General features: G+C 49.9%; 1 protein-coding gene across 1 annotated transcript; it reads left to right on the top strand.

Moving 5' to 3' along the window:
- The first annotated feature begins 298 nt into the window (after positions 1-298).
- SORD (sorbitol dehydrogenase) lies at positions 299-20,606 on the top strand. Its single transcript, XM_059823961.1, has 9 exons — positions 299-358; positions 3,968-4,001; positions 4,719-4,883; positions 7,024-7,183; positions 9,606-9,724; positions 10,200-10,265; positions 17,120-17,295; positions 18,120-18,241; positions 19,970-20,606. Exons 1-9 carry the CDS (start codon positions 299-301, stop codon positions 20,133-20,135), a joined length of 1,068 nt encoding a protein of 355 aa, XP_059679944.1. The 3' UTR covers positions 20,136-20,606.
- Positions 20,607-22,514: the final 1,908 nt, after the last annotated feature.

Raw genomic sequence — 22,514 nt, 5'->3', positions numbered from 1 at the left:
ACGCTGCGGCCTGCCGGGCTCCGGGAGCCCTGTGGGGGAAGCCCAGCCGGGCCGGGGCCTGAGGCCAGGGCCTGGGGCCTAGGGCCGGGGCCTGGGGCCTAGGACCAGCGGTCGGGGCCTAGGGCCAGCGGCCGGGGTCTGGGGCCGGGCCTGCCCGCTCCGTGCCGCGGAGGCGGCGCCGGGCCTGGCGCGGAGGGCGGCCGGGGGCAGAGGGGCGGCCCCACGGCGGGAGGCCCCGCCGCCGGCCCTTGGACCCGGGAGCCGCGCCGCGCCGAGCCCAGCCGCGCCGCCGCGAGCCATGGCGGCACCGGGGCAGAACCTGGCCGTGGTGGTGCACCGAGCCGGGGACCTGCGCCTGGTACGGGCTGGGGGGAGCGGGTCGCCCCGGGACCGCCGCGGCTCGGCTCGGCTCGGCTCGGCGGGGCCCAAGCGGAGGGGGCCGGCAGCGAGGCCGCACTCGGCGGGGCTGCGGACCCGGGGCGGCCAGGCCGGATGGCGGCGGGGGCGGCCCCGCAGCGCGGCCCGGGCGGGGGTGGGGGGGAGCCGGGCCAGGCCGGGGCGGGCCGCCGGCAGGCAGCTCCCCGCGGGGCCGGGAGCCCGCTGGGGCTGAGCGCCGGGCACCGGGGGCGCGGGAGGGGCGTCCGTCCCCCCCCGGTCCCCCTGACCAGTGCCGGGTCAGTGAGCTGAACTGGCCCCGGGCTGGGAGCGGGGAGGGGCAGCGGCCGCCCCCATGCTCGGGGGGCGCGGGGAGCCCGAAGCTCGGGGCAGCCCCATGGCTAAGGGCCGCCCCACCCCTCTCTGGGTCGCGCTGGGGGAAGGAGGGAACAGGGTGCGGAAGGATGGGGAGCGGGTGCCGTTAGGCAGAGAGCCCCGTCAACGCGGCGTTCCCAGATGGTAGAAGTGGAGGGTGATGCGTTGCTGCTTCCGCCTCGTGAGAGCCCAAGTGAGAAGCACGAAGGAGGGTTCAAAGGGAGTGGCCGCACAGGTCACACCTGAACTTGTGCCGGAGCACCCTCGTGGAGAGGGGGGCCTTTATTTTCGGTCGGTGCTCCAGGCTGGTTCTGCTTCTCTGACTGCGAACACTTGGATGCTGTTGGGTGCCGAATCATTGCGGCGCTGCTGGAGATTTGCGTTTGCCAGTTTGGCAAGTGCCAAGCCAGGGAAGGAAGATTTACATGGGCAAACATTGACAGGCAGTTTTCTGTACAAACAGTTCTGGCAGGAGGGCTCTTATGGACATGCAGACTTTGGACACCTGCAGCAGCTTGTTTGGGGGCTGATTATCAGGGAAGCAGTTGATTTTTTACCGTTCGTGCACAGCTCAAGCAACACGTGCCAAAGGCTAAGCGGGGTTCGTGTGGGTAGTTCCTGCGTGGTTCCCAGCCACCTTTGATATAACTGCAACTTCCATAGAAGCATGTGCAGCCTGACTTGTACTAGAAATAAAACGCATCGCCACAGTGAGTGAGAATTGAGATGGTCCCTCTAGTTCAAGAACTTGTTTCCAAAACCCTGGGATTTAGAAAGGTGTATGAGACTTGTGAGGGTGGATGCTGGCTCCATCCTGCCTATGTTGCTGGTCTCTAAACTGGCTTACACCCAGATGCGTAAGTTTTCCTTGGGATATTTGTACTGCTGGAGACATTGGAGGTGGTTGTCGGTGCTCCCCTGGCCTTACTGGCAGCTCCTTGGGGTGCGGTCCTCCTGGGCTTCTCTAAGATGTGAACGGCACTCATTGCATTGCCCCACTGATTACGTAAGGAGTCTAGGCAGTGAACTCTGAACTTGTTATCTGCATTATTGATACCTAAAGTTAGGTGAGATCATCTTCCCAGTAATTCCCACACCCTTTTTGATTCTTGTGGATGTGTTTCCCATGGCGAAAGTCACCATGACTTCAATAGCTGATGTGTGTTACGCGAAAATGTGTTGGCTTCGTTTTTGTTGACTCTCCCCTTGACCTTAGGTGGTTGTCACAGGTTCGCATTTGCTGCCCCTTGAGGATTTGTTGTTTGTTATGCATGTACCATATCCTTTCTTTATATGTCCCCTTTCACAGAAAACATTTGCTGCATTTCCTTCACATCCTCAGTTACACCAGTTGCTGTCTCTGAACTTCTCAGCGAACAATGGACAGCGAGCAGAACACGCGTCCTGAAATACTTTGGGGTCTTCCAGTTTGGTCACTCCCTGTTTTCTACAGGGAAACCAGGCTGGAGGATTCACTTTCCACCAAGATGTCTGTTTTTTGGCACAGCTGTTATTGAAAAAAAAGTCTCTTTTTCTGGACTGAGGAATGTCACATACACATTTTCAGCTAGAAGTTGGCTTGCTTTATCTCTCACCATGGTCGGTTCTGTTCAGTCCCTTTGAGATAGCTGAGGGGGTCTGTACGTCTGATGTGTTACCAGATTGTGTGCTTATTGAATATTTTCTATATAAGAGGTTACATCTAGATCAACTTCTTTTAAAAATAATGCTCTGGGCTGTGTCCTTAGTGGGACAAAAGAAACACCCCATGTAGAAAAAATGCGGATACTGTTCTGAACATTGAAAATTTCAGTAGGTTGAGTTGTACTTTGATTTGCACTCCAGTCAACAGAATTGGGGCTATCCTGCCCGCTTACAGCACTGATTCTTCGCAGGTATTTTAACAGAGCAGCGCTTTGAGAATGTGTTCCCAGAATTTTTCTTTTCGTGAGGTTTAGACTGGTGAAATACAAAGTACGAGTTGAGGAATACGCTGGGATTGAGAATGTGTTTATTTAGCTAAAATGCAAAACAGTGCTTCCTGAAAGCAGGAAGGGATACCCGGCTTTCTCTGCAGTAGGGCAGTAGGAAATCTCGTGTTCGTTCTAATGAGCAGCTTCTAACTGGTGAAGCTAATACGTGGAGGACTGCTGTAAAGTGATTGCTCATCTTTCAAATCCAGAGATCAATTTTCTTGCTAACTGAAGATGCTTTTGCAAGGAGAAATAACCGACTGTGGGCTCACTGGTGTATATACACCAAATTTTTGAAGAGGAACTGTGTGAATAGGAGGTCTGTTCAAAGGTCTTGTGCCCAGTGTTGCGCTGTGGATAAAGGGGTCTAAGATGCATGACAATTTAGCAGCAAATGGATTATGAAGAGTTCATTGTTAGCCCTAACTACTTTGGTGGGGCTTTTCTTAGAGACATGATCCTAGAGGTGGGTGCTAGGTGGGTATCGTACTGTCTTGATGTTGTAAAACCCAACCAAATTATTCCTCTGTCTTTTGAGGCAGCTGAGGGAGTTCAGTGAAGGCAAAAGGCCTGCAGACCTTTTGGGTGGAAGGGTGACTTGAGGCCAGGTGACTACTTTTACAATTCTGGTTTTATAACTCATCCCATAAAGAGGTGTCATGCCAATTACAAGAGGAAGTGACTTTAAATGTGATTTACAGTAATGTTTACAATTGATTTATACATTGAGTTATTATTATGTAGTAAAAATGTTTCCTATTATTTATAATAATAATATAAACACTGCAATATTAACGCTTTATAGAAATAGGTGGTTCAGGATCTTCCTGGTTACAGAAGGTGGATTTTTTTTGTCAGCCAGTGGGATGAAGGATTCAGATGAAACTTGAGGCTGTTCCAGGGCAGGAAAGTTTAGTATGTGGCTCTTGTCTGGGCAGGGAAGGGGAAATTACTGCAAAATAATTTGGAGAGTGGATTTACAAGGTGGCTGTGTGCTCACTTGTAACAGATGCCCACATTACTCCACCGTGCAAGCAAAATGAGATGAGCTTAGGGAGGAAGTGTGGACTGCACATTTACATCCCTCCTCGTTGCACAGCAATGTCTTATTGAGCAGACAGAACCAAAAACCTGATCTGCTTACGGATTTACCTGAGCTAACCTGGACTGACCTTCCACAAGGTATTCCCACAGCTAAGCACAAGCAGCTGAATGCTTTTTTTTTTTTTTCTTTTTGTCCATAGGAAAACCGTCCAATCCCGGAACCGGGTCCCAATGGTAGGTCTAGAGATGACTGCTTCTGTCTGCTTTCTTTACTAATCTCTTTCTTTTCTCATTCTCTTTTGTCACTCCTTGATATTATAAAGAGATAAAATATTTCTGATAAAGTATAAAATAATCCAAAAAAGATTGTGTGGCTGAAACAGATAGTGCTGCATTTCCACTTGAAAAGAAGAGCTGGTGCTGTCACAGATACACCCCTTTATCTGGCTTTTTTTGCTTCCTGTTTCATCAGTTCATGTATTTCACATTAAACAGCTCTTGGGACACGTCAGATGATCTTATTGCAGGACTAAATATTAATAGGTTAGGCATATGGGCTGATAGAAATTTGGTTCACTAACTCTCCAGGGCTGAAAGCGTAGCTTAGGGAGAAGGAAAATTAAATGGACTTGCTCTTTTATTCTTGCTCCAGTAGTAGTCACACCCCTCTTAGATTGTATTAGCTTTTGTTGACAGGGGTCTTACCATCTTTTAAGACTTCCTGATTTGTAAATCCTTGTATAGTTTTGTATTTCAGCAGGTGTCTCATGAATATACCATCCATCCTAATGTGTGCATGTGCAGTTCTGGTACATTTATTTAACGCTAGTAAATTCGGACTTTTCAGTGCTGGCTTGGCCTTTGTTGTGGGGCACAGGGACAGCACACGTGCTGCTCTGCCACTGCCTGAGAAGGTAAGTTTTTCTACAGCCTTTCTTCCTTTTCTGGCAGAGGTCCTGCTGCGAATGCATTCTGTTGGGATCTGTGGGTCTGACGTTCACTACTGGCAGCACGGTCGAATCGGGGATTTTGTCGTGAAGGACCCCATGGTGCTGGGGCACGAAGCTTCCGGGACTGTCATCAAAGTGGGATCAGGAGTGACTCATCTGAAACCAGGTAATTGGAATCAAAACTTTTTATTTGTCTTCCTGCTAATCAGTTCCTGAGAATATGTTGATAACAGTCTGTGCTTTCTTGCTAGGTAAATTTATCTGATGTTCTGAGCTGTGATTTGCACAGTGTGACTTTCTCCTTCATAGTGTCACTGTGCTGCTATTAATCCAGCTTGGCCACTGTAGTTTATGGTATTTTTTGGGTATGCTTTATCCTGGGATATCTTGAGCAGGTCTGACTATTTTAATGCAGAGCAGAGCATATGCTGATACAAGGTGCCTTTTGAAGAAGCTAGATAAAGCTTCAGAAACCATGTGCATTGCTCTTGCCAACAGCCTGCTGTTCATGTTTCTTCACTGTGTGTGTTCTTGAAGGAGCAAATGGCTTCCTGCAGTGGAGAGAGGTCACTGGAGCAACTGTACCAGGCTCCATGGTGTGACCTCTACAGTTCGCTGTGCTCATGAATGTCCTAAAAAATGGGCTGAGCAGTGAATTTTGCAAAATTTGCGGATGATAGCAACTTAGGCAGGGCAGAGAGGACACGGGAGAGCTAGCAAGAGTTACAGAGAGACCTTAAGGGTGCCTGGGCCATAAGATGCAGGTGAAATTTAATGCAGATAAAGTGGTGTCCATGACAGAGGAAACAAAACCAGCTTCATATCTAAAGTGATGGGCTGACTATCACTGCTGAAGAGTGTGACTTCTGGCGCTGACACAGTGCATGGGAATGTTAGCTCAGTAACGTGAAATGTTGAAAAATGCAAGTCACTGTTAGGAGAGGGACAGAGACTCCATCAGAGGACATCACTGCACATCTGGAGCTCTCTGTGCAGTTTTGGTCTCCTCCTTTCCAAAGGGATATAAAAGAAGTGAAGAAGTTTCAGAGGAGGATAAGGAGATGATGAGATGCGGAGCAGTGTCTCTATGATGAATGACTAAGTTAGGAACTTGAGCTAGGCGCTGGAGAGACCACTGAAGGACGTGTGACACAGGTCTGAAGGCTCATGGAGGGCAGGGAGAGGGCACACATAAGGTTGCCTGTTCTCTGGTTCCTCCAATACAAGAGCAAGGGACAGTGGAAGCCAGGTGCAGCATTCATCTAAGATGTAGCAGACCTGCACACCTCCTTGGCAAAGGATGACGTGGATGCCAGAAGTTTACATGGTGGAAGGTGGAGGAGAAATTGCCGAGGGTTACTAAATACAAAGAAACCATGTGCAGCTTGGGAGGCCCCACAGCTGAATATAATGAGAGGCTGGGAGAACATTCAGTATGTGCTTGTCCTGCTCTTCTCACCCGAGACATCCCCCGTTGGCCATATCACAGGTGGTGTAGTGGGCTAGACGGCTCTTTACTTTGGTCCGTCCTCCTGCTTGTCGCTATGTCTGACTGAAAGCCTGTTGGTGGAGAGCTTCGCTGAGAGATTTGGCTTTGGTTGGCTTCCTCTGTCAAATAAAAAGGGCTGTCTTGTGTCCCTTCTGTACTTGCAAGTTGTACTGTGGTCACGCAGTTGTTTTCTTTAGTCCATCCTGCCTTGTGATTGCAATTAAATAATTACTCTTTGTCCTGCAGCATGTGTCCTTCCAGCAGTCTGGGCTACTCCATCGTAGCATCAAGATGTCTCTGTTCCCCGATAAGTCCTGCCTCACTCCTGGGTGTGCTTCTGCACCGTGAGCTCCCTTCCCAAGGAACAGCCCTTTCCATCTGGCAGCATGGTGGCCAGCAGAGCTCACCTGCTTTGTCCTAATTACTTCCTCTTCCAGTTACTACAGATTCTGAAAAAAAAAAATCTGATTACCCCATGATTACCTGGGGTGAGGGCTGCCTTTTCATCTGCTAAGGTTGAGTGCAAGGCAGCTGGAGAGATGTTTGTATGTGATTGAGCTTCCATCTGCTCTGTGTCTGTGCCTCTGAAACACCGTCTCTTTTCAAGTAACTGTGAAGATCTTGGTGATGAGGCCACCGTGAAGGAAGTGTTAGGAACTTGCCTGGTGTGTGCAGCGTGATCTCTCTCAGTTAGCAGATGTACCTCATGCTTCTCTTGTGCCAGGGTTTCATGCTGTCTTCCGTGGTTGTTTGGTGCTACTCGTACCTATGTGCCCACCTTCTTTCCACGTAACACAGTCTGCTTTCACCCTGGCAGGTGATCGAGTGGCCATCGAGCCTGGAGTCCCAAGAGAAATGGATGAGTTCTGCAAAACTGGCCGCTATAACCTGTCTCCAACCATCTTCTTCTGCGCGACGCCTCCTGATGATGGGAACTTGTGCCGCTACTACAAGCACAGTGCCAGCTACTGCTACAAGTTAGTCGGTGCTCCCTCTGCAGAGAAATAGATACTCCCTGGGGAGGATTAGCTGAAGCAATTGCCTCTTGGCCCTTTTGAGTACTGCAGTGAGCACTCTTTAGTGGAACACAACAGGTTTTATTGCTTTCTGATCCATAAATAACATGTATATGGCTTGGATGGCAGCCACTTTGCAAAGAGTTTGTCAGGCAGGTGTGGTTTATCCCCTCTGGTGCCAGACATAAACATTTTTTGCACGTTTCCTGGAATGTCACCACTGCTTTACCCTTTAATTATTTTCCTTTTCCCATTTGCTCCCTGCTCTTGGTTTCTTTTTTGCTGTCTTTTTATATCCTTGCCTTCTTAGGACAGTGCCTGAAGGTCTTTGTCTGATTCTTTGAGCTGAGCTAGCTTTGCTGTTGCTTTTCAGGAGGCACCACATTGACTGCTGACACCTCGCTCTGTCATTTGAAACAAAGTGATCCTACTTAGACCAGAACAGGAACAGAAAGCAGTGTCCCTGCTAAGCTGCTTTTTTGTGTGGCGCTGAGTGGCCCCACTAAGCTGCCAGCATTACACATCTGTTTTCATATCCAGTTCAGCAAACTTGAATATATTCTTACTTGTGGCAGGGCTGACGCATTTGCTTAAGTACTCTGGCAAATAGGCTGGAAACCCGAATAAACCTCTGCAACACTATACCCACGTAAGTGCATTTACACAAGGAGTTAAAAATAGTCTAAGGTAGTGGCCCCCTGAGACTGGTCTACCTGTGGAGCTTGTTCTTTCTCAGTCTGTGTGGAGCTGGTACTTCCATGAGCAGGAACGTCCTCAGGATTGATCTTTGGTGTCTGCAGAGGAAGCGTTCAGGATCAAATCAGTCAGGAGGAGGCACTTGAATGCTCTTCTCATGGGAGTCCTCAGGCAGGAAGCTCCTTTCAAAGCAGATTCGAAGCAGCTGCTGTCAGGATCAGATGCTGGTCGGGATGGGACTCACTTCTCACTGTCCAGACCCGCTGTCACTGATTTCCTGTGTGTTGTTAAAATAACATTTTCTGACAACATCACAAGTTTTTGCTTGGGAGGAAGCGACTGGTTTGTAGCTGTCTTCTTCCAGGGAGAGATCTGCTTTTTTCTCCAATTTGAGTAAATACTACTTTGGCTATTTTTTTTTTTTTTTAAGCTGTGAAATGCAAAGCCTGGATCTGGTGCTCCCGGGTTCAAATCAGCAATGCTGTGGCCATCTGATGCAGAGCAGGTTCCCTAGCATGCAGTCACTCTGCCAGCACAGATTTCCTAAGAAGAGATGATGGCTGAGCTCAGTCGGTTCTTGCATATTTGGGCAGGTGTTGTCTGTCCTTCTGCAGGCAGACAGACTCTGTGTTGGGTACTGCAGTAATTTGATGGAGGTGGGATCGTGTCGCAAAACTGCCCTCCCCATTGACGGGACAGTACCCAGACCCAGTAGGAGCAAATGTGATGCCATACTCTCAGGCAACCGAACTTTTGGAGTCAGCCCTTCAGTGCCTCCTGGAGATAAGGGACATATAGACATCTTACAGCTGCCTTCCCACAACTGTCATTTCCGTTACTTTGTCTTCATGTTGGCCTGGCTGAGATCTGACCTCAGGCTTCCCAGGACTGTCAGAAAGACTTCCCTTGCAGACACAGCTCCTGGCACCCACTGTGTGAGAGCCCATGCTTTCTGGAGGGCTGCATTGTGGGGCTGGGATTTATTTATTTCTGTCAGCAGTTCAGAAGGGTTTTGCCCCCCTCTGCTTTTTTCCATCACTAACACTAGCTGCATTATGGTGCTGTTTCTGTTTCTGTCAAAAGGTGTTTGATACCCACTGTACACATTTTCCCTGACTGCTGGGAGAGTGCGTGCTGGGGCCAGTCCACTTGGTGCATCAGGGGAGGACATCCAGGGTGTGATGGGGAGACCTGGATCTGGCTGCCTTTGCTTTATGTGGCATCACCATTGGCAGCAAGATGTTTTCTAAAAGTGTGGAGCTGAACGATTCAACCCAGATGAGGGGTCTGGGAGCTCACTGATGGGTCTCAGCCATAGGGCAGCCTTCGAGGTGGTGCGTACGCAACTGTGGGATTTATTCCAAAGGGAATGAGTGGCAAAGGAGTTTTAGGGTTGACTCAGCAAGTACTGGAGAGATGGTGTGGGGAAGTTTGTGGATCCCTGTGTTTGGTGGTTAGGCAAACCTCACTGCTAAATGGTTTAGGTGTACTTGATGCTGCTTCAGAGGAGGGAAGGAGGCAATACAACCTCTTGAAACACCTTCCAGCCCTGCATTTCTCAGACCAAGGGTGAGAGTGTATTTTGCGACTGTGATTTAGAACCATGTTTGGTCTTCGAATGTCATGGCTTTCCCCATCACCCTCATAAACCTCTTTGGTGACTGTTGCTGGTGTCTGGTTCTTGCAGGCTTCCAGATAATGTCACCTTTGAAGAAGGAGCCCTTATCGAGCCCCTTTCAGTGGGAATCCATGCCTGCAAAAGGGCAGGAGTCACTTTGGGAAGCAAAGTCTTCGTGTCTGGCTCTGGTATGGTGAACATACTCAGTCCTTGGGTTCTCTGCCTGCCGTGGCATGGAGGGGGATGGATGGAGTGCAAGCTGTGCTTCTAGGCTCTGCTGTAAGTGTGGGTCATGGCAGAGTTACAGGGATGCCAAGGGGGACGTTGAGGCTGTCCTTGCCCATGCTGCACTACAGTGCTGCATTTTGAGCAGCCCAAATGCAAAGTGCAGTGTCTGGGCGTGCTGAGCCTACCAGCTCGAGGGAGCAGAGGAGCGGGTGGTGTTTTCCTTGCGGAGTCCCTCATGTAGCAATAGCTGCTCTCCCAGCAGCTGGTCTCACTGCCCTGGGATCGTGGTGATACTGTGATCCCAGAGCTGCCTGTCTGGAAACACAGCTGGAGCCTCCTTTAGCCTAGAACATGCTGAGCTCTGGGCATGTTCGGAGCCTGTGACTGGTGCTGTCTGGCAGTTGTATGTGTTCTTTTTCTCCCCTTTGTCCCCAGGACCAATTGGCCTTGTTAACGTGCTTGTGGCTAAGATGATGGGTGCAGCGGCTGTGGTAATTACAGGTAAGTGCTTTCAACCATTAAGAGTGTGCCTATTTCCCACAGTGCAACACTTTGACTAGTTCCACGTTATTCCTCCAAGGTAACTTCTGGCAAAGGCAGCCCAAGCACAATGGAAAGTCTGTTCATGAACGGAATAGTAGTGTGCCTGTCTGGAGGGAATCCGAATAAATGCCTCATTCCCCAGGACAAAGCTTTGATCTTTGCACTAATTGGGATCTGTAAGAAGGTGCAGGTTACAACTGGTGCTTCTCTGCTAGGTTAGCGGACCAGGGTAATAGTTTCTCCTTCCTAGCACAGAGAAGTTGTGCAGGTGGAGTAGCTACAGTGCTTCAAGGAGAATAAACCAGGGGCTAATGAGTGGTCCTTGGATCAAGCCTAGAGACCTTTTTCAGACTTTGAGCAGGTGTTCTGGGAAAAGGCAATGTATCTGTATGACAAGGCTCCGAGTTACAGAAGCTCTGGTTGCTCCTGGTGCCTCTGATCACTGACTGTTTTCTTTTTTTTTTCCATTTTGAGCTCCTCTGACCTCAACTTTGTGTTTTGCCTTTGGCTTATAGACCAAGCCTTGAGGATCAGGTTTCGTCTTCGCTGTCGTGCTTATAGACCTTGAGTATATCTGCTTCTAGTCTTCACCTAGGCACACAGACCAGGCAACACAGCATATTTAATACCCTGTTTGGAGCTATTTTTGGAGGTTTGCTCTGAGCAGGTTTTTTTCCTTCCTCTTGTAGTGTAGGTGATGACCTGGACATGTGTTTTCACAGTGCTTTCTGTGTCCAGACACATTGTCCCTCTCTAGTTCTCTTTTGCTGCCCTTCTTTTTGCTGTTCTGCTGGGGGGTTCATTTTCCACCGCAATGACTGAAAAGACCTTTTCAGGGTCCCTGCATTTCAGAAATGGGCCTTCCTTGCATAACTGTGTCCTGGAGGTTTCTAGTCCACTGCTGCTTGCAGCCATGTTTTTGTCTCACTATGCCTGGAAAACTGCTGAGGATGGAGGTCACACCTTTCTGAGTACCTACTCCAGGATTGCACCACCTCCTAATGAAGAAGGTTTTTCTAGGGTCCACTCACAAACTGTCATTTGCGGGTATTTCCCCTTGTACTGTCTGCAACAACTGAAATGAGTCTCCATCATGTTTGCAGCTGCCCTTCTGGTTGTTCCAAACAGCCGTTCGATCCCCGCTTCTCTTTGCCCTGCTAACCCAGCCCAGCTCCCTCCATCTCTCCTCAAAGGTCAGGCTCTTCTCTGTATAGCTTGCCCAGAAGAATTGAGAGCTGGAGTAACCTCAGGAGGTTCCCTGGTTGAAATTTCCAGCTGGGGTTTGGGCAGGGCCTGGAACTGGTGTTGCCACTACTCTCTGATCCTTCTGAGCAGTGGTGGCTGGGAGGAGCAGTTGCAGGTATGACTAGGCAACAGGCACAGGTTGCTGCAGCCTTTTTGGGCCAAAGACCCAACATGGACCTTTCAGAAGGCTGTTACTCCACCTCCCACACTTCAGGCTGGGTGTATTTTTGACCTCTCTATTGCTGTGTTTCCACCTTCGGGTTGAGAGACAAAATTCAGGTCCCACCCTCTTGCCTTTGTGGAAGCATTCTTCAGTAGTAGCTCATGTCAAAACCTAAGGCAGATTATTGCTTGTTCCTCCCTAAATTCTCTTGCTGCCGAGTCCAGGGCACTTTTTGCTCTGCTGGCTCCACCCTGCAGGCGTGTGCTTGGTCAACATGATCAATCCAGGCCTTAGATTTTGTGAAGTGTTATCATTTGAGGATAATGGTTGCTATAGCAGGAAAAGCAACTCTGCTTCTTGCATCACATATGAGGAACCTTGCTGCCAAACCGAGCTGGTGCAGGGGCTGGTGGGTGATCTGGCCTTTGGGTGGGGAAGGGCTTGGTGAGCTGGCAGGGGTTGGTGGGCCTGAGGCAGCTGGTTCAGCCTGCTGCCCCATCCCTGGTCCTGCCTGGGTGTATTCTTCCCTGTAACACTGTGAGTTGCTGTTCCCTCTGCCTATAGACTGCTCCTGGGGACCTTTGGCAAGCAGGTCTGTATAGCATGTGCCATAGGGCTCCAGGTAGCCATAGGAAGTTGTTGGTACCTGGTTTGTGGGGTCAGCCAGCTTGGCTACACGGAATTAACCCCTTCTTATCTTTACGCCTTGGCCTAGGTAACAATCCTGACTTGCAGACATCTCCCGTCTGAGAGGTGTTAGGCTGAGATGCTCAGAGACACCCGTGGAGGTGCTGTCCCTAATCAAATATTTGTATGTGACATAAGCTGAGGAATGGGTTTAGTTTGGCTCATTGCCGCTGGGGATTTTGCTGCCCTTCTCAAGGAACTGCTTTTTGCATCGGCTTTAGGAGCCAACACCTGTGAGGTGACTGTCTGCCCACAAAAGCCCTCTTGTACTTTGCTACCAGATTCTTTGAATTCATTTCCCGGAGTGTTTATGATGTGTTTGTCTGCGAAGAGCTTTGTCTGCACAGCACTTAAGGCTTTAAATGTTTGTGTTTATTTTGACAAGCCACACACAAATACAGAAATACCTAGAAGAGCTTTTTCCTGACCTGGGGAGAACTCGCCTCCTAGAGCTTCTGTGGTGAGTGTCTTTGGCACACCTGGAGTCAACAAATTTTGGAAAGTTACATCTCTGCTGAGGGGTCGGGTCCCTTCTCTGGGACTCCCGGAGAGCAGCTGGCCCTGTAGCTAGAGACTAATGCTCAGCCCTACCCTTCCAAAGGCTTGTGTACACGAAAGCTTGCTTCTCCTCCCAGATACGGCAGCTTGGCTGATAAAAGGTGTTAGTGCTTCTGATAACCTTTGCTCTTCACCCTGAAGTGCTTTATTCCTGGCAGACTAGTGTTCTCCCTTTTGAGAGGGCAGGGTTGATGTATTTAATGGACTACAGTTGGGTGCAGAAGATTGGTTTGTTTCATGGGTCCTCATCTACTCTTCCCTAAGGTCTATGGCTTTGTCCACTCCACTGCTGAGTGGGTGTGATTGATACTTATGGGCAACCTTCTTCTGTCCTACTGCCTTGCTGTGGACATTGCTGTTGCTCTGAAAAGCTGCTTTTCTCCTTAGAGGCATGTAAAAGAGCAGCCTTATTCCCCAGCAAGTGAAGTGACAGTTTGGGTAATTGTATGGCGGTGTTGGGCTGTCTTGCCTTACTCTGTCTGTCACTAAAGGTACACTTAGTAATTCCTACTTAAGGGAAACTATTCCCCTTGTGCTATCTAAATCTGAAGTCCTGGGTGCTGGTGCCTCCAGAAACCCTGGAAGTCAAGGCCAGGGAAGAGCAATAACTGGACAGAGTTCAACTCCTTTGTGGGAGAAGATCAACATAGAAAGTGTGAGAGCTTCAAGTATATTTGCTTGTTAAGTTGGTTCATAAACCATCACGGGAATCTTAAGTGTAATTCGATAACTTCCGTGGGAGCAGAGATACAAGAACAGGCTATTCTTAGTCTGGCAGCCAAAACTTTAGCTTCAGTGGCCGGGAAGTGAAAACAAATTTCTGACTAGAGGCAAGGTGCAAACCTTTAGTTGTACAATTGACCAGTTTCCTGAGAGTTGTGTGAGGTTCAGCCACGGAAGGGTTTAAAATCCAAACGACTTGGTCTTTTTCAAGACTCACAAGTGTCTGGAACTCTAAACAATATGGTAACCTTCTCATTTGATAACCCGCAGATCTGTCAGCTTCAGTAAGTGCTTAGTGGTGATTCACTTAGGCCAGGTGTACCGAGATGTTATCACAGCCCTGACCAGGTCTGATGGTATTGCTGCTGCGTCCTCTATGCCTCTCTGATGTGAGGACTTCCTTCCTGAGCAGGTCAGCAAACCAGAGGCCAACTATAGGAAAGATGTGGGTGTTTTTTGCTGCTTGAGAGTGACTTTTGTGGCCACTTTGCAATGCACTGGCTGGCAGGGCCTGTTGCTCCAGGACGCTGTCTCTGGATGTATTTCTGCCAAAGACACAGTATAAAATATATTAGTGACTGGGTAGATACTGTAAATGGCTGAATCCAGCTGTGTCTGCTGCAAGCTGGTGTTTCGAGACCAAACTTCTTGGGGAGTTTGGTCCATTACTGGGAGCACTGTTGAGCCCCTGTGTCTCCTTGCCATACACTGAGATTCGGGAGACACCAGCCGTGCCAGGCAGAAGTGTTTCTTAGCACTTCAGGTGCCTCAGAAATGCCCATGCGCATGCTCTTGCTGCGTGGGAATGCAGCTCAGCTAGCAGAGGGTTAAGTATGACTGTACATGTGGCCTGAGGCCCAATGCTCAGAGTTTGGGAGGGATAGACGTGACTAATGCCTCCTGCAGCCACAAGAACGAGAGCCCATGTCAGGGCTTCCAGGATGATGCTGCCATTACTTTTCAGCCTTGGCTTTTCCTCCTTCGTCTGCATTGTATTACCCTTTGTTATCCCTTCTTGAAACTCCCTCCACAGGTCTCCCAGGTGCTTATCTCAGTGGGTGTGCCCGCACCCGGCATCCCAAGCCCTCCTGCTGCTGATGGGGGCATGTTCGTCACCTGTCCTGGCAGTAAGTAACATCATGTTTGCCGTGTGATGGGAGGGTAGGTCCTCTGGCCTGGCTTCCTCCCAGTGCTGGGGCTGAGTCAGAGTGGCTCATGTCGGAGCAGTGGCCTCATCCGCCTTCTCTTTTCCCTTGGTATTTCCCACCCCCATCTCCGACTTCTCTGAAGACTGTGCCCTGGTGAGAGGGGTATTTTCCTCTTTGTGGTGGGTGGATGCGCTGTGTGTCCTGGAGAGGAGTGTGCGCCTGGCAAAGGCATCATTTTCTGAGTCTTCAAGCCTAGGACCTCTGGCAGGAGACATTGCTTACCGCTCAATTTTGGGTCTAGGAAGTCTTGGCTGTTACAGCTCAGTTTCCACCTTTGATCTGGACATCTTTTCCAGTGCCACCACACAGGCCCCTCTAGACCAATGCTTCAGTGTAAGGCAAAGGTTGTTTCTGCCTGGGAAATGCCACTCTTCTGCTCTGCTATCCACCTCCCTATCTCCAGAGATGTCCTGGTCGCCAGTGGTGCCTGGAGAGGGATGGGTGACTTACTTCCAGGGGACATGGAATGGAAGAGACAAACTGTGTGGCTACCCACCAGGGCAGCTCGCTCCAGGGTACAAACCATTTTATGGATCTTCAAAAGATATTTGCAGCGCTGTCAAGATCCCTCTAGACAGAATAACAGACTACAGCTATGCCCTCGCAGACGTTTATCATCACCGTATTTGTTGCTCTGTGTTAATGGAGTATCTGAGGTCTACCATATTACCAGATCCACTCCCTTTTTTTTTTTTATGGGCTTGCCATTCATCTGTGACAGAAACTGCTTGAGAGATGCTCAGCAGCCTCCAGTGCTGTTACAAAGAGGGTAAAAGGATGGGAGAGGTCTGTAACAGCAGGGACGCACTTAGTCTTGACAACTAATGCATTCTGCAGTTCACTCAGCTGAAGGCATCTGCTGGTGGTTCATTGAGGAAGCCCTCGGAGAGCTCATGATCTGCTCTCATTTGGTACCATTAGAAGTGAAATGGCCGCACTAATGATCCTCTGAGCCTGGCATCTCCTGTCAGAAAGGCTTCTCGGTGCTGTGCTGTCCATAGCCAGGTGATTTCTGGGCCATCAGGGAGCAAGGTCAGAGCAACCTTGCTTCTGCCTGGTGCCCTTTGAGAGGTATCCTTGAGGGTGTGAGCAATACCAAATAATCTTGAGATCCAGGGAAGGAAAATGCAAAAGTGAGTGGTGGTTTTTTGCCTCATTATAGGCTCCTCCCTAGGTTGACTTGCTGAGTGTGTGTATAACGTGGTTTTTTACAGTCCGTTTCCACTAGTGGATTAAGGTCCCGCGTGAATTAGTGAAGCTGCTTCATGGAAGAGTCATTGCCAGAGAGACACAGGGCAGTGCAGTCTTAGTGGCAGCTTTGATAAGACACAACTGCACTGTTCAAACAGGGCAAGTGTAGCTCAGCACTGCCCTGTCTGTCCTGCCCTCCTGCTGCCTTTTGCCTTTGCCTGTACTGAGGTTCCTCTGCTCTGCGGTGTTGGGACAGCAACACACCAATGCTTGGCCACGGCTGTTCCTGCTGTGGTTTCTGCTTGCGGCATCGATGTGCATGCCCGTTGAAGTTAAGCTTGGCCTTGTAGTTTGTCTTAGCACACTCTCAGTGTTCCTGCAGTACGAAAGAGAAATTGGGAGATCTACAAACTGACCATCTTAGAAGATACCACTTGAGTCTAGCGGTGGCAGCTGTTCCTTCACTTGAACATTGCTTTGCAGGGTATGGATTTCATCTGTGAGTTTGTCCTTTAGCCTCTTTGAAGCACACCCTCTTCTGCAGATGGAAAGCCTTTGGCATCTTCTGTGTCTTTAAGTTGTCCTCATTGCTCATCCTTCTTCGCCTGCCCAGAAGAGTGAGCAGGTCTCATCCCTGCCTCCTCACCGAAGGCTGTGTGAATTTGAGGGAGGGAATGTAGACCCTTTCCTCTCCTGGTTGTGTGCTGTCTTGTGAACACATGTCCAGACTGCAGACCTGTGTGCTTCCATCAGGGTTCCTTGATGGTGCCCTACTTGCATCAAGGGTGGGAAGCCCTTTGGTCTGGGTGGTCTACATAAATTCTTGAGAAGGTACTAGTGGGCTGCAGTTTCCCACCTTGTCCTACCACATAACAAATGCTGTCTTCTTTCCTGAGAGAGTTGACAGCTGGTCACCAAATAAGGTGGCTCTGTTGAGATGTCAGATGGGGGTAGGAAGCAGATTGCAGGCTCAGGTTCTTTCTCCCCTTCTGCTTCACACAATGCTCCGGTTCTTGACTTGTTTTGTCTTTCCCCAGATTTATCTGCCTCTCGCCTGCAAAAAGCCAAGGAGGTGGGGGCAGATTTCACCATTCAGGTGAAGAATGAGACCCCACAGGAGGTGGCGTCCAAAGTGGAAAGTCTGCTTGGCTGCATGCCCGAGATAACTGTGGAGTGTACAGGAGTGCAAGCCTGCATCCAGGCTGGCATTTATGTGAGTACCACTTGTCCCCAGGATAGAGCAGTGATGGCATTGGCTTTTCTTCTTCTGGGACACCGCAGTGAATGACAGTTATTTCACTCCCATAGTGCTTAATTTCAGTGGGCTTGGTGTGTGGGAGAGAAGGTGCTCATTAGACAACAAACTAAGAGAGACAATTAAAGAGTTAATGTCTTTGCAGGCAGCAGGGGCGTAATTGTCTGATTTGATGCTCAGGTGCTTTACCACTTACCAAAGAGACTACAGTAAGACTCCAAAACCCAAGCATGGCTACCTAGCAGTGTCAGGGAGCTGATACAAGTAGGACAGCATCTTCCATTAAGTTGAAGTTATGTCCAAATAAGGAGAATAATTAAGAAAATTAATTCCAGCAGGTGAAGAAAGCAGTTAAAGAGGGGATGTTTTGCTGTCATGAGCTGCTTAATGGAAGGATGTGGAGAAGGTAGTGCAGAACTTCACAATGAAAGGACAGGAGACAAATGGGACAAGCTGCAAAAAGAGAAAATCCAGTGGAGCATCAGGCTCTTAGTTTTAAAAAGTACTTTTCGTAGTCCTAAGTGCCAGTCATTTTTCAGAATGAGATTTAGATACCAAAATCCTTCAGAGATTTTTGAAAGATTGCTTTTTAAGCCTTGTTTATTGCGTGTTTCACGCTTACGGGCTCCTGACAGCATCCTGCCTCTCCCCTGGCTTCTCCGCTGTGCCCTGGGCAGTCCGTTACAGCCACAAAGTGTGGCTTTATTTTTTTACAGACTGCTGCACAGGCTCTGGTGACAGTGTTTTGCAAAATATAACATATTTCTGTGTTTGTTCTCCAGGCCACTCGTTCTGGTGGGACCCTGGTGCTGGTGGGGCTGGGGCCTGAGATGGTCACTGTGCCCATCGTGAACGCCGCAGTGCGGGAGGTGGATATCCGGGGGATATTCCGCTACTGCAACACGTGAGTCTCATGCAGCATGGGCTGATGTGTCTCCAAGTCTGTCCATAAGAAATTCTTGCTTTCCACAAGGAGAGAGGACGTGGAAAAGGCTGTTTTTCCTTACAGTTGGTTAAACCTCATGCCACTCTGAAATGCCAGCGCTGCAGTGCAGTCTGACTGATGTGTCCTGCATTTTATGCCTTGGTGACTGGATGAGCCCTGCACTGCAAAATTGACCACAACAAAGCAGCCCAGCTGGGTTGTCCCACTGTCCCATTTCACGCAGCATTTGGTGCAAAGAAAGGAAGAGACCCAATAAACCCTTACTCTGCTGCAAGCAAGCAGGCCAAAATGAAAAAAACCAAAACATTTGTGCCTTCAACTCTTATGCCCTGCAGAAAGGGAAGGCCAGGTGCTGGGCATGTTTTGGAAGAGACTGCCTTGTCCACAAGTGTGCTGGCTCATGGCATGGCAGGGAGGAACACACAGCTAACACACAGCTTGTAGCTGCTTCAGCCCTTTGTGCTGGGAGATCTCTAAGCAGCAGCTTGGCCTGGCCCTGACCCTACACACTGCGTTGTGAAAAGCTGGCTGCCTGCTGGCATCCACCTTCCTAACTGTTATATTGTCCATTTTGAGGCAAAGGATATGGGCAATCTTAATTCTGGGCAAAGAGTCAAAATCCCGAGCGCCACATCCTATGCCAAGCCATGCATACCCAGCCTTGTTGCTGGTGCCCGGCTCTGCTCTCCTTGCTTGTCATGGAAGGAAATCACATTGTCAGTCTTGTTGGAGATCAGCGAATGCTGGGATGAGCAAGAGCCTTGTTTAGTTTTCATCATTTTACTGGCACTGAAGATACATTTGGAGCCAGTCTGAAGGCATATGTGCTCTCTACAGAGAACTGAGCTGCACGGCTCGTAGACAGGCAGGTCTTTGAGTGTACTGAAAGCTGGCCTCGCCCAGTAGGCAGGAGAAGCTCATCTGTCCTGTCTTTGATCTTGCACTCCTTGGGCAGGGCTTGAGACCCAGCGTTGCATGTTTGCAGCCTGGTTTCTCCTCTGTTAGAGCTGTAGTTTCTTGCTAGTGGAGCAAGAATCTTTGCATAGTCTGTAGAGGTTGTTTTCCAGGAGGGATTTATGAGATGTAGCCAAGCTCCTTCTTAAAATGAGAAATGTCTTTTAAGTAGGCAGTTAGGGAATTAGATTAGCTGCTGCATCCCTTTGTATCCCCATCACTCTAATTTGGCCCATTCAAATGGAGTGGCAGGGCAATCAAATGGAGTGAGTCTCTGCCAAAGAAGAGGGTGGAAGCTGAATGAGGCTTCTCCTTTCTTCTCCCTGCACCGAGTCGGTGAGTTTGAACTCCACGGTGATCAGTCTGCAAGCAAGGAAACCAGGAGAGAGGAGAGCGGCGCACAGCAGTTTTGGTTTTCATTTGGTGCTTCAGAAGTACAGTTGTTTCCTGTGATTTTCACCTACCCAGCCTCTTGTGGGTGAAGCACAGTCAACTGTCTGTGTATAGCAGCACCTGCCTTTTCGGTGCTCAACAGCCCGAAGTGGTTGGCTTGTCCCATCTCCCATGCCTGATGCTTGAGGTTCCCCCTCCGGAAGATTGTTTGCGGGCAAAACTCCTCTTGGTTGCCTGGGCTAAGGAAATTACTGTAATGAAACAGGCTCCTCTGTGCTCTTTCCTTGTGGCTCCAGACTGGTGACTGCTCTCATCTCCTGCTCTCCGTTTCCCTTGCAGGTGGCCTGTGGCAATTGCTCTGCTCGCATCCAAGCGGATCAACGTCAAGCCCTTGGTGACGCACCGCTTCCCCCTGGAAAAGGCTCTTGAGGCGTTTGAGACCACCAAAAGGGGCGAGGGGGTCAAGGTCATGCTGAAGTGTGACCCCACCGACTACAACCCCTGAGATGCCGTGGTGCCCGGCCCTCTCCCCCGGTACACCGCCTGCCTGAGATGCGAAGCATGAGGCCGCAGGAGGCTGATATATGGCTGTTGCATATTTACACAGGCACCTTATGCAGGCGCTGCTTTGTAATAGAGCTAGAAAATCAAATGATAATGATGGTGAATGGCACTGAGGGATACACTATTAGAGTATTACAGGTAACTACAAATGGAGAACCAATAGGCAATAGTTTAAATCAGAACGCTGCTGTTTGGTTAGAGACGATGGTTCATACAGTTGGCTCTTCTCCAGCAGGCCCCACGCGCAGAAGGTCCTGGGTCTCTCTGCATGTGTCCGGCAGAGCCGCCTGCGTGGCCACGGGGTTTGTGGGCGTGCTGGGGGAGAGTGTCACCAGCTGCATGGGTGAAGCGAGGATGGAGATGCCAGCGCTCCACCTTCTCGCCCCAGCGCTGCCCTAGGGCTGTGCTTGCCGCAGCTCTTGCAGCTTGGCAATCCCTGGGCGCGGGATAGCCCTATGTCAATAATTCGCCTTTCAGACACACCTTCTCTCGGGGACACCTGGGGACTGTAACAGCCTGTGGAACAAAGCCTGGCCAGCCCACCTCTGTGGGAAGCATCCGCACATTTAAGTCATTCTCGCCATGCTCTTTGCAAATAGCGAACTGTGGGTCCAAAGCTCAGAGCCCGGGGCTTTTTTGAAGGAGCTGGTCTGGAGGCCAGCTGGGACCGTATCTGCTGTGTCTTCCCCCCCAGCAGCTCCCCTGGGGCAGAAGGCTCACTGCAGAGCAGGCTGCAGTGTGTTTGCAGGGAAACTGCCCTGTCTCTGGCTGGGACCGCAGAGAGCCCTCTCCTTATGTGACTCCCAAGGAGGGGCTGCTGCTGTTGGGGTGCACAGCTCGGTTTTAGCATGGAGGGGAGCGCAGGTGAGAAGTAAGGGGACAGCATCACTCAAGGGTTTTACCACTGCGAATGAATCATAACTTTTTGGGGATATCAGGCCTTCCTGCTGAGTTTGTGAGCCATGAATGAGGTACTAATGAGGTAGTAGGTTGCAGGTAACAAAATCTAGTCTTTGATTACAGTCATGCTAATTTTACTACTGAGAGATCAGTCCCTTTCTTGGGCCGGTACTGAACTTCCCTCAATAAATGCTACCTACCTACCTGATGTGTCTGTGTCCATTAAAGCGTTGGGTGGGTGGTTTGAAGTGGTCTGTGACTTTGGGCCCCGGGGACTGGGAAGACCCCTGGGCTGTTGAACTGCTGGGTTTCTCCAAACTGCAGGTGAGCTGGGTGCTGGCAGGACCATGAAAACTTAAATGACCCAACCGCTTGTAAATCAAAGCTTGTGTTTATTGCAGCGGTGGCTAAGTTAATCTTGGCAGAGGTAGAAGCCTGCAAGTCCATGCTGTGTTTTACAAGGCTAAGACATAACCCAGGGGAACTTCCCGTAGCCAGAAGGAGAAGTGGTCAAAGTACTGCTTAGAGTAAACTGGGTTGTTAATGTGTCAGCCTGAGTAGGTAAAACTTAGCCGGGAGCCTGACCCTGTAGTCAGATGTGGTGTTAGCAGAGCCTGTCCAGGAATTGCTAAAATGCACCTTGCTGAAGGGTGTGTGATGGCTGGGGAAGGGAAGGCTGCCCAGCTGTCAGCAGTGGGTGTGAGCTGGGGCTTCTTGCTGAGCCCTGGGACTCTCCTAGCCCCCACCTCCCCTGCTGGGGGGTCCCAGGGCTGTGCAGGCCCCAGTGGCATGGCTGGTGGACCACTGGTCATCACAGACCCCGTTACTACCGTGAAATGTAAAGCTAGTCCCTGTGGTCTTGGAGGGGGGGCTGTTTAACACCCCAAGGGCTGAAGCTATTCCTGAGGCTCAGCGCCTTTGGGGCCTTGGCTGTAATTTGCTCCCACGCCAAGTCTTGCTGTGGGGCATTGCCACTGCAGGGACATTGCTGGGGGTGCTGAGTGTAGTAGGACACAGTCTAAGGGGCTGTGCCTGGGCTCAGATCCGTATCCCACCCCACGTGCATCACCAGTGCAGGGGAAATTCACTCCTGTTTAACCTATTTCCCAGTGGGCTGTTGCAAATACTCTGTAATAGGAGCAAAGCCAGCACTATGCCACAACTGTTGCAAGTCTCTAGGTGACGGAGACTCAACTACAGGAGGCAAGAAAATGACTTAAAACTTCAATCAATCAGCTTTATTTAAGCTCAATCACAGCCTGTGAGAACAGCAGCCCAGCAATGCAAAGGCAGGCATTAGTTAAACAAACAACCACAAATTATCCCTGATCAAAGGATGGTGATACTGCTGAAAGAAGCCAACGCAAACACAACTACAGCCCTATGCAAACCCAGGGAAGTCTCAGAGTGCTAATGAGCA

The sequence above is a fragment of the Gavia stellata genome, chromosome 13 (assembly GCF_030936135.1).
Source record: "Gavia stellata isolate bGavSte3 chromosome 13, bGavSte3.hap2, whole genome shotgun sequence".
NCBI lineage: Eukaryota > Metazoa > Chordata > Aves > Gaviiformes > Gaviidae > Gavia > Gavia stellata.
Note: the sequence above shows the minus strand (reverse complement) of the source record. Positions and strands in the feature narration are given on the sequence as shown.

Bases quoted from the DNA above. Each gene is read 5' to 3' on its own strand.
- SORD (XM_059823961.1), top strand. From the start codon at position 299: ATGGCGGCACCGGGGCAGAACCTGGCCGTGGTGGTGCACCGAGCCGGG. The intron at 4,002-4,718 runs GTAGGTCTAGAG...CTTTTCTGGCAG, and splicing joins CCCGGAACCGGGTCCCAATG to AGGTCCTGCTGCGAATGCAT. The intron at 17,296-18,119 runs GTGAGTACCACT...TTTGTTCTCCAG, and splicing joins GCATCCAGGCTGGCATTTAT to GCCACTCGTTCTGGTGGGAC.